This window comes from Bombina bombina, chromosome 5 (genome assembly GCF_027579735.1).
Source record: "Bombina bombina isolate aBomBom1 chromosome 5, aBomBom1.pri, whole genome shotgun sequence".
NCBI lineage: Eukaryota > Metazoa > Chordata > Amphibia > Anura > Bombinatoridae > Bombina > Bombina bombina.
Genome location: NC_069503.1, coordinates 973,921,783 through 973,937,812, shown reverse-complemented (window position 1 = coordinate 973,937,812; position 16,030 = coordinate 973,921,783). Strand labels below are relative to the sequence as shown.

The following is a 16,030-nucleotide window of genomic DNA, read 5'->3' as shown; positions in this document are numbered from 1 at the left end:
TTGCAGATAGACACAGCCCATTGGTCAAAAAATTAGACTGTTCTGGTAACTATGCTCATGCAATTAGGCTAATTGGAAATCATAGGTGTATTCAATTTAGTTTCAGTGATCTAACTTGTGTGTCAGTTACTAAAAGGTGTATTCCCTTTTGTTGCATTAAAGGGACACTGAACCCAAAATTTTTCTTTTGTGATTCAGATAGAGCATGCAATTTTAAGCAACTTTCTAATTTACTCCTATTATCAATTTTTCTTTGTACTCTTGCTATCTCTATTTAAAAAAGAAGGCATCTAAGCTTTTTTTTTTTATTCAGACTCTGGACAGCACTTTTTTATTGGTGGATGAATTTATCCACCAATCAGCAAGAACAACCCATCTAAACTTACATTCTTGCATTTCAAATAAAGATACCAAGAGAATGAAGAAAATTTGATAATAGGAGCTGAAGCAATGTTTTGTGCTCCACTTTTATTCTAGCTTTTAGTAGTTTAGGAATCACCAGTGATGTATATATGGTATATACATAAATCGTGCTTCATTATCATATTATACACCGAAGGCAAGAAGGTAAGCTCAGAAGTGTGCACATGTCTGCAGCACTATATAGCAGCAGTCTTGCAAGATTTTTATACAATAAGAAGGGCCCTAGATGGCAGTACTATTTCCTGCCTTGTAGTGCTACAGACGTGCATGCTACCTATCTAGATAGCTTTTCAGCAAACAATAACATGAGAACAAAGCAAATTTTATCATAGAAGCAAATTGGAAACTTTTTCTAAAATGGTATTTTCTATCTAAATCATTAAAGAAAAATGTTTGGGTTTCATGCCATTTAACCCCTTCACTACAGGGAATTTCAGAGAAAAACTTGCCCAAAATAACAAAGAATTTTTAGCATTTTTGCTATCACTACGTTTAAACAGAAGCAGAACCTTTGTTTTTTTATTTACCTATGAAAACTATACATATTTATTATTTGCATAAAAAGAGCTTTCAGAGGACTTATTTATCACAGAATTCAGAAATTATTGGAAAATTACCCAAAAAAGTAAAAACATATATATATAATTATTAATAAGATTAATTATCACAATCCAGAAAAACTGGTAGCTTTCTAACAGTAGAAAAAAATCTTAAAACTTGTACATTAGCCTCCTCTAAGTTAGCTAAGACCAAACATATATATTTTAATTATTTTTTTTTATCATTGTAAGGTCTTTTTCCTCAGCTATGTCCAGAGGTGTAACTAGAAACCACAGGGCCCAGGTGTAAGAATCTAAGAAGGGCCCCCCCAACCCCCCCCCCCCCAAAAAGTGAAATTGATACATATCTTTTTTTTTTTTTTTAACATTTAACACAGAAAAAAAAAATGTGTATCAGATTACGTCTGCAAAAGGAGGTACCCTGTGCTCAGTCTGTGAGATGGTCTGACCCCCTGTTACTGTATATAGTGACACTGTTTAACCCACCAGTACTGTATATAGTGAGTAAGTGACACAGTCTGTAATCTGCCAGTGAGATGGCTGGCCTGACCCTACCCGCCCCAGTACTTTATAAAGTAGCACCCCCCCCGTACTGTATATAGTGGTACTGTATAGTGACACTGTTTTCCCCCCTCCCCCTCATGCTGTAGTAACAAGGTCTGTAATTTGCCGGTTCCACAAACATACTCACACACACACATGCATAAATACACACACAGTCACATACATACACACATAAACACCAATGGGTAAAACATAAACACTAACCCCTGTAGTCAGAGACACTAGTGAAGCCTCATGTCACACTCACTTGATATCAGTGCAGGCAGTGGCAGGTCAACGTTTTTTATTTTAATTTTTTTTAATTTTTTTAAGCTGGGCCCCCACCCTTGGGGGCCCAGTCGCAATTGCGCCCTCTGAACCCCCTGTAGTTTCGACCCTGGCTATGTCTAAAATGATGCAATAAACTAACACTCATTTGGTAAAGCAGAACTGCATAAGTTCTCAAAATTAACCCCCAAGAGTGCTATAAAATACTCTGACTGCCTAAAATCCGCTTTATCCTCACTGAACTCTGAGACTTGTCTAATGTGGCAGCTTTATTTGCCGCAAAACTAGGAAACAACTTCAGCCAGCCTCCTGACATAAAAATAGGTATACTTTAATAATTTAGACAAGAGCACAGAAAAAAAAAGATAAAACCAAAATCTCAGCTGGTAAACGTCTTACGCGTTTCGGCTGTATGTAGCCTTACTCATAGACATAGCTTTAATTGCCATAATGACTTGCCACTAACCAACGGACTGTTCTATCTATTTGAGTTCTCAGAACCATGAACTGCTTCTGATGGAAATATACGTCCGTTTTGTTTACCACCAACATCAGTTATTGTACTTCGCCCTGCTATATACATATACAGACGCTTTTTTTAACACCTTGTGCATGGCCACACATCTAGCCTCCTCTGCACATATGAATTAAATTGAAATTGTAATATACCTTATGTATGTTTGTGCATTAAGAGAGATATATATGTACTATTTTGTTTATTATGGTGGTTATGCCCAGAGAATATTTGTCCTATATTCGGTTCAGCTCAGTTTGTAACTAAAACCTATGTAGGTCTGTGATTCTGAACGGGCTGTATTGATCTGTACACACCCAGCCATATACTTTACACAGCATACACTGTGCTGTTTTGTATACACTGTTTTTGCTGTTTATAAACCTGCATTGTTAGACATTGGGGCCGGTCCTTTCTATTAAAGTTAGATAATGTCTTTGTTTAAATTTTAGTGTTTTAATCACGCTAAGTGTAGTATCATATGCCAGCTTTGATACTGTTTCCGCCTTGAGCCTTTGCCCAGCATTTTGCACAAATAAACCTATATTTTGATACTTTATTCTAATGAGTGTCCTGTTTTGATATTATAAAAGAGTGCTGAATTCCAAGTCTTTATTAGTGATACTATTATCTATCACTTTATCTCCCTTCTTTTTTTTATGGGTCTGCACCATTTTTCACATGATTGTTCCAATACAGTAATTTCTTAAGTATTGGGACCATTTATAGGCGATGTAGTTATAGAATTCGCCCAAAAAACACTCGCAACCATAAATGCATTTTTTCCATCCACAAAACTCTCAACTATAATATATATATACGTATATATATATATATATATATATATATATATATATATATATATATATATTATATATATATAAACCAAAAAGATGTGGTACACTACACAGCGCTACACCTCATATAGAACTAGAAAGGTTTGCTCATACACACCAAATGGATAATTTGTTACAATAGTATACTATGGTCTACTATCATTAAGTATCAAGTAAATACAGGAATGAAACACCTGTTTAAATGTGATATGTATACATATAACACCCTCTTTTTTCTTAAGATAAGCAAATATATAAATGCGTGGTTGCTTTCAGATATTCTTACCCCAAATACACTTCAGGGAATGTCATAAAAGTTCGCAGATATCAAACTATTATACAGAATTAAAGTACACTAAAACATGCAATAGAATATATATGAACACAGACAGTAAGTAAATAAATGTCCATTAACATAGAAGACCAGTCCTTTATAGTAGGGAGTGCATTTATTATAGATAAATTCCTTTATATCCAGATATCCTATTTCTGGGCTCCAGTTCTACTTACATTAATCACCCTCAATCGGATGAGGTAAGGATTAGGCGATTTGTCACAGATATAGTGGTATTAATCTCCAGGAAGCGGCTTGTTTCCACAACTTATTGGTAGTTCTACGCCGGTTACTTTTCTTAGATCACTGTCTCTGATTCCTCTCCGATCGATCATGTAGTATTATACAGAGGAAAGAAACATAGCGCACATAGCGTAATATTGTTTTAAGTAAGGCTCAATTTATTATAAAAAACAGAGGTACTCACAAACATAACCTCAATCTCTATGAGGTATCGTCAATGCTAAAACAATCAGACACAGGTTCCAAACATCAGCTGAGTATCTAACACCGGAACAGTTCTTTTAAAAATATGAAGGGGTTAATCAGGTAGCATGTAAGGTTAATATTTGCTCAAGTCTATCAATTGCCCTCCAACCTGAAACCTCCCACCCCATGATCCCTCTCAAACAGCTCTCTTCCCTCCCCCACTGGTCACCACCACTATCTTAGGTACTGGCAGACAGTCTGCAAGTATGCAGTTTATGGATTTTATTTATTTTCAATTTCTGTAGTTTAAGGATTCCTCCTTACCTACCCATCACCCTGATCCCTACCAAACAGCTCTTTAACCCTCCCCCTCACACTACTGGCTGCCATCTTTATTACTGTCAAGTGTAATAAGTGAAACTATTTTTTTTTTTATATATTTTATGTTTAGAGCTTTTGTTTTCTGAAGTATAGCTGACCCCCTCCAAGATTACTTTGCATTATCCCTCTCCAGCCCATATCGTGCCATAGTGCAGGGCATCCCCATCCCTCCCTCTCTGTTGCCTTACTTTCTTCCGTAGTGTAGGGAATCCCACCCCTCCCTTCCCCCTCTTCGCTGGGAAGATTCACCTGCTTCATTCCCACTGCTCCCACTCAGCACCAACAATCATCATTACAGAGAGTGACACAGACACTATCAGTGATCCACGATCTGGCTTTATATAGTAAGGTAGCATGATCTGTGCTCCCTTACTATATAAAGGCAGATGCTTTCTGCCCCCAGCAGCAGTCTCCACTGTTAAAGCTGGCAGCGGGGACAGCAGCATATGCCACAGTGCTGGACATAGGTACTCCGTCAACACAGTTTGCTGAGCAAAGTACTCTGTGGCTTAGTACAGGTGGCCCTTGATTTACGCCGGTTCAATTTGCGCCGTTTCAGTCATGTGACTGCTTTTTTTTTTCAGTCATGTGACTGCTATTGAAAACCATTGAAAAGCATTGCACTAATTAAAATAGCCAGTAGGTGGAGCTGTCCGCTTGTGTTGCAGCAAAGTTATGCACCTTAGCAGACTGAAATTAATCTGTGTACACAGAACAGACCTTAACTATCGAGCAGCTTTCAAGCAACAAGATCTAGCAGCCACTTCCCTATTATCTTCCTGTCCAGCTGCTTGATGTGAGGGTGCCTAACTGCTTAATCACTCCAGACTGAAATGCATAGAATAGGTGCAGACCCAATATTATCTAACATGCTAACAATGCAGAGAACTGTTTGCAGAAAAATGCAAGTAAAAAAATGTTTTTATTCATTAAACTTAGTTTGATGATACAGTCTGTTGTGTGATTATTTAATTTGGTTTATAATGCTGTTTAGCATTTAAAGTCTTCATTTCAAAGCTTTAAAAATAATGTATTAGGTGTTACTTATGACAATTTTGAGAGGGGCCCGGAATCTAACTCCCTCACTTCCCATTAACTTACATTATAAACTGAGTTTCAATTTACAACGGTTTCGATTTACAACCATTCCTTCTGGGCTACCTGTACTTACATTCAAATGGCGCAAGTGGTTAATCTATGCATGAGCTTATTTATATTTATACTTCTAATTGGCCACATCAAACGGAATATGATAAACATACTGAAGAGACTTTTCAAGGAATACCACTATGGACTGCAAAACAATGCAAACTTTACCATTCTTTTTTTTTTTTTAACACTTAGTGGTCAACCACAGTCTACTGTTAATCTACTGATATTTCTATAAAGTTTATGGTGATTTTCATACATAAATCATTTAATTGTGATCAAACTCTTATTTTGTAAACAACTCTAGATGGTCCTTTCCCTATATTACATATCTACAGTAATATCTTATTAATGTAGCTCACAATGGGTCTGATGGTCTAAAGCTCTCTGCTATGGTGAAATTCTCTAAAAAGTCTCGCCAGTAGAGCGATATCTCTCGTATAATTTTAGTAAGGCAAGATTTAGCTTGAGGGCTGTTTATCCCACTATGCAGAGTTCTAGGTGTGAAGGAAAGACACATACATTATAATATAATTCACAAAAAAAGCCCCCAAAGATTTTGTTTGATTTCTATCAGGCTCATAACATGTAACTGGGACATATAACTATACTATTGTATTAAAATAATTGATAAACTGTTGCTGTTTTTAGAAAACTGATTTAGAATTGCATTATTTGCAGCTCAGAATGTTTGATACCAATAACGATGGAAAACTTGGACTTACAGAAATGGCAAGGTAAGGTGCTAATAAGTATTTCTTACAATTGTAAATGATTTAATAGTTAATTATAGTTATATAATGTCTGCAAGGTTAAATATTACTCTCATGCAATAGCAGTGTTTTCCATTGATTAGGTTTTTATTATTTTGATGATTACAATAGGTCAGAAACACAGTACAGTTGATATTACACAATGGAAAAGTGAATTTGTTATCGTTGGGTTCTAATGCATTTAGATTGTTCATATAACTTATGGGCTATCGCCTGTTTATGTTTTTAATAGGTCTCAGTTAACTAGCATGTTTCCCTACTGTAGAATATGGTATCACAAATACATATTAAGCATACTAAAAAAAACTACAATCACAAGATTCATATATTATTTTAAGGGGACAGTAATATGAAAATTACATGTAAATAGATTTGGTAGAACACAATATTTTAACCCCTTAAAGGGACAGTTCACCCCAAAATGTTCTCCCCTTTAAATTGTTCTCAATGATTCATTTTACCTGCTGGAGTGTTTTAAATTGTTTACAAGTAGCTCCTTTACCCATTTTTTTGGCATTTGAAATAGCTGATTTAGCCTGTGGTATCCCAACCTATACTGAAAGTTTCTATACTGGAGTATATTCTATTGAATAGCCTAAGTAAACACAGCCAGCAGAAGAGATTACACTCTCAGTGGGGGGCATGATAGTTAAGTAATAAAATGATAAGTTCCCATTGTTCTCTAAGTATTAAGCTTTGATTTTCTAGACAAATATAAGATAAGGAAGCAAGTCTGTGTACATAAAGTGATAACATAATGAGATCTGATATTACCTGAAGCTCAACCCATTGTTATAGGCTGTGGTTCACCAGCTACGTCATATACACAAATAAACCGAAAAATGCAATTTTTTTATAAATGTTATACTCTGCAGCTGGTATAACAATTAATTGAAAATACATTCATATAAAAACAATTTTATAGTTTACTGTCCTTTTAATGACCACGACGTACCCTGTACGTCGCTGGCCTTTAAGGGTTTAACAGGTCATAATAACACGGGGCTCGGGGCACGGGGAGTGGAAGGACCATGCTGTTATGACCTCCCTTCCAATGGCTGTCATCATAGAATAGGGCGTTCTCACAGCTGGCGGCAAGACCGTGCTATCAAAATCGCAATCCCCATTGAAAGAACAGCAAGATACGTCGCTGGTCATTAAGGGGGTTAAACAACTTTCCAATGTTCCCCTATTATCAATTTTGCTTAGATTTCTGGATATCCCCTGTTAAAAAGTAATCTTAGGTGAGCTCAAGTGTGTGCACTTGTCTTTAGCTATCTGCAACAATGTATAAGATTGCTATAAACATTTCTCCAAACACTGCTGCCATAAAATGAAAAGAGCATAGTCCTAAGCTCAGCCTACCTAGGTTTAATCTTCAGTAAAGAATACCAAGATAACACATTAAAACAAGAAAGATACCCCCGCACTAAAATAAAAGGATACCTTATCACAAAAAGTATAGTTTTGTGTCATGTACAGTCCAATGCTCAAAAGTTTGTGATGAGTGGGCAATAATGTATAAAAAGATACAACACTTCATGATTGTGTACTCCTGGCAGAATACATTGTTGTAGTGCAGTATGAAATGTGTAACTCTGTGTGGTTTACTATTCACCACTAGGCAAATTTAAATTTACTAGGAATTTCAGAGAAGAACTTGCCCAAAAGACCACAGAATTTTTAGCATTTTTGCTATCACTCCATTTAAACAGAAATAGAGCCATTTTTTTTATTTACCTGTCAAAACTATACTTTTTTTTAAGTAGACAACCCAAGTTACTGGTCTAGGTCACTGGTTTTCAAACCTGTCCTCAGACCTCCCCAACAGGCCGTGTTTTCAGGATTACCTTGGGTGAGAGCAGGGAAAATAACCATGGTTACTAATCAGCTGATTATTTCACCTGTGCTCCAGTTTAAATATAGTTTAATTTTAGGGAGTCAGTTTCTTTCCCACTTTAGTAGAGGACTTGTGCAGAAAAATCATGTAACAGGATGCCACTGAAGAACTTAAGTTAGCAACATGTCATCTCCCTTATGTCATTACAGGCATTGGCTACATTGAGAATTTTTAAGTGTTCATTTTGCAAGAAAACAAGATGCTGTTTTTTGACACAATCTGTTTCTTTTTTTAACTCTTTACTTTGATTTAACATTTTTAGTTTACTAAAAGCCTGTCATTTTGCATTACTTACTGACCCTTTGTGGGAGTTAAACACAAAGGTAAAATACCACTTGGGAGTCAAAAATATTGCTGCTTCCAAGCAAGAAAACTGCCAGAGATCATGCAACTGACACTCCCGACTGGGTGACTGACAGTGACCTCCTCAGGGGCTGCAAAGCTTGCACCTCCCAAACTGTACTTGATCTGTGTGTATAACCACTTTGCATGGTTTAAATTTATAGTAAGTTAAAAAATGATATGCTCAAACAAATTGGTACATGCATTGTTTTGCTTTAAAGGGACAGTAAACCTTAAAAATAATGTTATATAATTCTGCACATAGTGCAGAATTATATAACATTCTATTAGCCAAATATTATTTAAACGTAATTTCCCCTATTCATTTTTAAAAGAAAGCGCTGTTTCACAGACCCGCTCTCTGCTGAGCGGGTCTGTTATATTTCCTCAGCGCATATTAAATAATATTTGGCTAATATAATGTTATATAATTCTGCACTATGTGCAGAATTATATAACATTATTTTTAAGGTTTACTGTCCCTTTAAAATGTCCCTTAAGAATTATATAAATAATTAGTTGTGATGGACTGAGCAAATATTACCTTGTTTATTTAGTCATCTGACTATGCAGTTGTAGAAAACATCATTGTAAGGAAAATGATGACATTGTGTAAGGTATTTGACATTGCTATTCATATAGGGCAGGGGGTTTCAAACCTGTCCTCAAGCTTCCCTAACACGCCAGGTTTTTACAATATCTAAGCTGGAGAAAGGGTGAAATAACCAGATGATTAGTAAACACAGTCATTAACCTGCTGTCACTCAAGATAATTCTGCAAATCTGGCCTGTTAGGGGGGGTTTGGGACAGGTTTGAAAACTCCTCCTATAGGGTAATGGAAACCTGGGATGCATTAGAAGTACTGGGGCTTTTTCAGGGAATTCCCCAAAACACATCTTACTAGAGCGGCCATCTGCAAGGCATTGTGAGGTTCATTGTCACATGACAGGTACTACATGGGAAGCCAGGCTCAGTATGCTGGAGTCCTGCAAATACAGAGTCAGGAACGCATATAAGATTATGTAAATAAGGAGGTAAAACCAATGCAAGACTTCAGTAATACAGAGAGAGTGTAAGAGTACATTGATTTGAAACAGCGAAAGGTTTTGCATTTATTGATAAGCAGTGATGAAATAGAAAGAACTCAAGTCAAATAACTTATAGGAAATAGAGTGGAAAGGGACAAGGTAGCAGAGAATAAAAGGGAATAAAAGAATGAGAGTAACAAGTAATGCAAAAAAAAAAGGGGTATGTCCCTGAGAATGACAGTTATGTGAGAATGATAATAAGTGATGTGAATTAATGTGATGGAAAATGAAAAAGGGAGAGAAGAGATTAAATGAAAGGATAGATGAATTGCAAATGTGCTTAAACTGGTAATAAGCATGTAAGATGCATCTAATGCTTAAAAAATACAGCATTAGGATCACTCACTATTCTGTGTGTGGAAACAAGACAAATGACTTTTTAATGTCATTATTTAAAACAAAAACTTGAGTCTTATATGCCAACAAATAATGCACTAGACTAGGTTCTAACAGGACACATTTGTTTGATGTTTAAAAGTAGTACTCAGAAGGTGTAAGAACTGCAGCTGTACTGTATAAATAGGGATGTATACTGTAATGCATAAACTTGTATCATTTCATAATCTTTATTTGAAAGGCTCGGTGCTTAAAGGGGGTACAGTAATATATGATCGAAGCAGTACAGCTATAGAGGTCATATGACACGTATGCATAGCAATACTATATAATATTAGAGACATACATAAAAGACAGTAAATAGTTGCAGTGCCAGCGAAAAATAACAGACAGCTGGAAAAGGTATGTTGCAGTGTGTTAAAGGGACAGTAAATGCTTTAAGATTATAATATAAAATGCTTATTATGCATAATGAAACAACTTTTCATTATACTTTCAATACTTATTTTGCCCCTTTTCCCTATAATTTAAGCCTTAAAATTGTGGATTTGGCAGTCCTGAAAACTGAAAGAGCACGTTGCAGGCTTCATAAGCCTAACCTTAGCACATATCTCACCCCAATGTGCAGCTTGTTTTCTTATCCTCTTCACACCCTTAGGACGGCATGGAACCTCCTAATCTGCATTCTTAAAAAGAAACATCCGACTGGGGGACGTGCCTAACATCGTAGGAAGTCCCACAAGATCCAATCCCAGCATTGGAATAACGTGACCGCAACAACAATCACGTGACTTCCTGCTTCCTCTTTAAGGAATACTGAACCCAATTTTTTTCATTAAGATAGAGCATTTAATTTTAAGCAACTTTCTATTTTACTCCTATTATCAAATTTTCTTTGTTCTCTTGTTATCTTTATTTAAAAAGCAGGAATGTGAAGCTTAAAAGCCGACCCATTTTTGGTTCAGAACCTGGGTTATGCTTGCTTATTGGTTTTCTAAATGTAGCCACCAATAAGCAAGTACTATCCAGGGTTCGGAACCTAAAATGGGCTTGCTCCTAAGCTTTGAATTCCTGAAGAAACATTGATGGTAGGAGTAAATTAAAAAGTTGCTTAAAATTGCATGCTCTGTCTGAATCATGAAAGAAAAAAACTGGGTTTAGTGTCCCTTTAATGTTTTAACACTTGCCCCTATCCTGAAGGGTTTAGCCCTGCCTTCTCCAGACTTAGGTCCAGATTGGCTTCTCCAAATAAGGAAAGTAGAGGGTGAAGTTTGACCTTTGAAAAACAATTGCAGCTAAAAGGGTGTTAATCTGTTATAATGATGTTCAAACTGTGCTGATCTTTTAATCTATCGAACCAACTGTAGACAGAAAGGTTTAAGGTCCCTTTAAATAATAAGTCTCTGAGTTAGTTTTCTTGTCATTTGGTAATGTGTAAATCATTTTTTAGAGAAATTCCATAATGATATAAGAGTTTAGGTCATTATTTTTTATTTTAAAATAATCAGTTAATAAATGTTTTATATGTATATATGTATATAGTAAAATAATCTTTGATATAACATTTTTGTAATGTTTTGTGTATCTGCTTTGTGATTGGCAAAGTAGAAGGTATTTTACTGATCTGGGTTTTCTGAATATCATATTTGTAATAAATGTACAATGTCTCTGGTGGCATTAAAGGGACAGTCTACACCAGAATTTTTATTGTTTAAAAAGATAGATAATCCCTTTTTACCCATTCCCCAGTTTTGCATAACCAACACAGTTATATTAATATATGTTTTACCTCTGTGATTACCTTGTATCTGGGCCTCTGCAGACTGCCCCCTTATCTCAGTGCTTTTGACAGGCATGCAATTTAGCAATCAGTGCAGACTCCTAAATAACTCCACGGGAGTGAGCACACTGTTATCTATATGACACAGATGAACTAGTACTCTCTAACTGTGAAAAAAACTTTCAAAATGCTCTGAGCTAAAATGCGGTTTTCAACGGTTTAGAAATCAGTTTGAGCCTACCTAGGTTTAGCTTTTCAAAAATACCACCAAGGGAACAAAGCAAATGTGATGATTAAGTAAATTGGAAAGTTGTTCAAAATGTCATGCCCTATCTGAATTATGAAGTTTAATTTTGACTAGACTGTCCCTTTAACCTCTCTGTCTTTAAGATCTGAGCAGCATTTGCCATTAAGTATACTTAGCCTCACGCTGTCACTGCTTCATGAAAATTAATGAACATACAATTAATTTGAATGGTTCTTCAAGCACTATATTGACACATTTCCATTGTGGGAACTGAAACATGCCTAATTATCAGCCTGTTTTTATTTATATATGACATTAATATAAATGAATATCTTAATTATATGTAATATACTTGGTTTTACTCGCAGGTTGCTCCCTGTACAAGAGAATTTTCTACTAAAATTTCAGGTATAACGATATTGTATCAATAAAATTAATTTCTAATAAAAAGTTATATTCATAATACTTAAAACCCTTCTTTATTTTCTAGGGAGTCAAAATGTGTGGAAAAGAATTCAATAAAGTTTTTGAGTTATTTGACAAGGTAATGTTTGCTATAGCTTATCAAGTTCCACTTTGTGATATTTGTATATCATTGCACACCAGACTAATTAGCAAGTACTCAACACTTCAGCTTGTAATAAGTGTATTTTTAATTGAGGCTCGGATATATTGGCTAGTTGATACTTCTTTTAGCTTGCAGAGGTTAATTTGTTTCATATATTATATGCACTTTACCTGAGTTTAATTATTATATACTCAATATCCAGCATATAAGTGTATTTTAAGTGGGAATACATAAATACAAAAATTGGATGCGCCTAGTATTTTAAGTGGGCCCTCTTAAATGGTTTACGCATGTTGACCAAATGTTTGTTTTTTCTATTTAAGGGTTAGTTGGTAATACTCTTACACTAATTACATATAAGCCTAGTTACTGTATATTCTACACTTGAATTAAGAGTATTTTCCAAGAGGGTCCTATTTAAATGTGTTCTGTAAATTGTCCACAAAATGTTACTTTATTTCTTAATAATGGTCACTTTGTAATATTTTATATGAAATATAGGCAAGCCTAGTGTTATTAGATACTTCCAACTAGGCACTATTTAAGAGATTCATACAAACCATATATATTAAGTATGCTGCAAAGGCTGCCTCTCTCTCTCTCTCTCTCTCTCTCTCTCTATATATATATATATATATATATATATATATATATATATATATATATACTGTGTAAATATATATATATGTATATATACATATATATATATATATATTACTGACCATATATTAAGTATGCTAAAAAGGCTGCCTCTCTCTCATTATATATATATATATATATATATATATATATATATATATATATATATATATATAAAACAGCATTAACACTCTTCATTTCATGAAGGCTGAAGCTGTGTCTGTAAAGTGAAAGCAATGTCACAGAATAATAAATTAAGGTCTTTGATCACTTGACTGCTTTCCATTTATTTATCATGCAGGATGGCAGCGGATACATAGATGAAAATGAATTGGATGCCTTGCTGAAAGATCTTTGTGAAAAGAATAAAAAGGTAATGGCTGACTATTTTTGGAAGGGATAATTTGGATTTAAATTAGATTTTTAAAATCTGACTAATTTATAAAGAAGGATAAAGAGAGAACTCACCGTAATTACTGAAGCACATTAAGAAGCCTTAGACTTGGTAATACGGATGTAATTTCTGCACTGAATACGTTGGTCATGTAGTTTTGGACATCTTTTGAAATTACTTAAGGAACTTGAGCAATAGTTATGCACAATGTTTAAAAATGAGATGAGATACAGCATAAGAGCAGAACCTCTATAAATACGAAGAAATATTTTGCCATGATTCATTTGCAAATTGGTTTGGTCATATGGTTAACTAAACTGGATTACAAAGTATTATCTGTTCTTTAAATAGGACCTCGACATTAACAGTCTTCCAACATACAAGAAAGGCATCATGGCCTTGTCAGATGGGGGAAAGCTTTACAGAACAGAACTGTCTCTAGTTCTCTGCGCTGATGAGAACTAGCAACTCCAAATCCTTCCCACCAATAATAGCTCTACACTGTATCTACTGTGCACTATGAGGAATTAGGTCCAATGCTCTTTTTTTATCTGTAAATCTAACTGCATATAGATTATTAGCCAGAATGTGCTGCCTTTTTTTTTTCTTTTTTCATTATTTTTCTTTTTGGTTTGTTTCTATACTGTTTGTAATGTACAGTTTTTGTAACTATATGAGAACACAGAATTGTCTATGTTTAGAAGCAGAAAGAATATTGGAAAAAAATCATTTATATCCTAAATATGATCAAGATAATCTTATGGGGAAATTATGCTTTGATCACATCCATTTAGAAAGATATATTCTAAACAGTTATAAATGACAAAATGATATAATAATATTCTATTACAATTGTACATCTTGGTGATTTATTAACAATGTAGCAAGTCACTGAACTTTATTTTATATAAAACCTCCCTAAAGATATGTTTAAATATTGCAAAGCAAATTGCATCATATAGTATCTATTTTAAATTAATTCTACTTACAATTCTATATAGGACCGTATAAATAAAAATGAATATTAACAAATTTGCCTATTTTAAGAATGAAAATATGTAACAGCAATCCTTATACAAACCTTTGTATTCAGTATAGTAAGCAATTTCAGATTATGCATGTTAAACTTGTTTTGAAGCCGGAATGTAAGCACTTTTACTATCTCACTTAATATGATTATAGGAGTATTGACCTGTAATTCTGCCTGGTACGTATTTTTACAATTTGGTTCTATGATGTGAAAGCAAAAGAATATTTGTACCAATGCAAGAGCAGGCTGGTTGATATATGGTACCACTGATATCTATAACACATGAATATTCCAATAAACTAAAATACTGTAAAGATATCTCATACAAATGACAAGCATCAATATATTTTCTCAATTACTTCCACTGATTTGCAAATTGTAGTTACTCTACTGAACTGATGTTTACGCACCATGTTCTCTGTATTCTCAAATTAAATGCCATGTTCAAAACTAAATACAGTCTTCTGTCTGTTATTCATGAATTTTATCTATTTAAGATGTTACTGTAACAATTCTTTATATTCTCATATCTCAGATGTTGGTCATTATACTAACTGCAATTTCTTAAATAATAATGGAAAACATAAATGTCATTATTTTACTAAATACTAACAATAGTGTTAGTTCTTTCTTCGTATCACTTAAAGTCTTACTCTTTAATAGGCTTATCACAGGAAAGATACAGTACTGCAGCAAATCATACACACATGGACGCACACATACACACACATATATATATATATATATATATATATATTTATACAGTATAAGGAGAGGAAAAATATCAATGTAGTTTACTAGTCTAGGGTTAATGTTATAGAAAAAGGCCACTCAATGTTATGGAAAAAGTCAAAATTTTTACTTGTCCACTGCAATTTCTTACTCATCCAGGACTAGTAGTCTAGTGAACTAGTGGAAATTTCAAGCCCTGAATTTATTTATACACTATATATACATATATAATGTAAACTGCTACATAAATTATATTAGAAACTGTATATACTATGGAACCATACTCTGTGACTGAAACATGCAATATATGTCATATATATCAATAGAAATGTTAAGCTATTTGGTACTGTAACCAGTGTTAAACATTAGAGATTTACTGGCACTGCGAAAAAGTGGGGTTAGAGGATAAGCCCTAAGTAGATAGGAAGGACCGGTGCTGCCCAAAAAAATGAACTTGCAACTAAACCTCACTAAAAGACAGTGAGGCAAAAGAAGGGATTGTAGCACTCGCCCTCTAACTATTTATAACAATATAAAATATAACTTTTAATAATGATATATAAAACTGTACAGGAAAACCTGTTATAACAAGATTTGTCATCATTCTGTAAATAATAGTAACATTGATAAAGGCGCATTACACGTCGAAACGCGTTGTTTGTGTATTTTACCGGCTCTCACACCTCTGTCACCTGATGCCGATGTATGCAGTTATCGTCCAGGAAACAGGGAGGTGTGGAACC

At 34.5% G+C, this 16,030-nt stretch overlaps 1 protein-coding gene across 1 annotated transcript in view; it reads left to right on the top strand.

The window, feature by feature from the left end:
* CALB1 (calbindin 1) overlaps positions 1-15,010 on the top strand; it is a 107,337-nt gene extending 92,327 nt beyond the window's left edge. Inside the window, exons 7-11 of the mRNA XM_053713175.1 lie at positions 6,139-6,194; positions 12,293-12,332; positions 12,415-12,468; positions 13,433-13,504; positions 13,877-15,010. Coding sequence (XP_053569150.1) covers positions 6,139-6,194; positions 12,293-12,332; positions 12,415-12,468; positions 13,433-13,504; positions 13,877-13,990 — 336 coding nt within the window. The 3' untranslated portion in view covers positions 13,991-15,010. The remainder of the gene's footprint in view (positions 1-6,138; positions 6,195-12,292; positions 12,333-12,414; positions 12,469-13,432; positions 13,505-13,876) is intronic.
* The last annotated feature ends 1,020 nt before the right edge of the window (positions 15,011-16,030 follow it).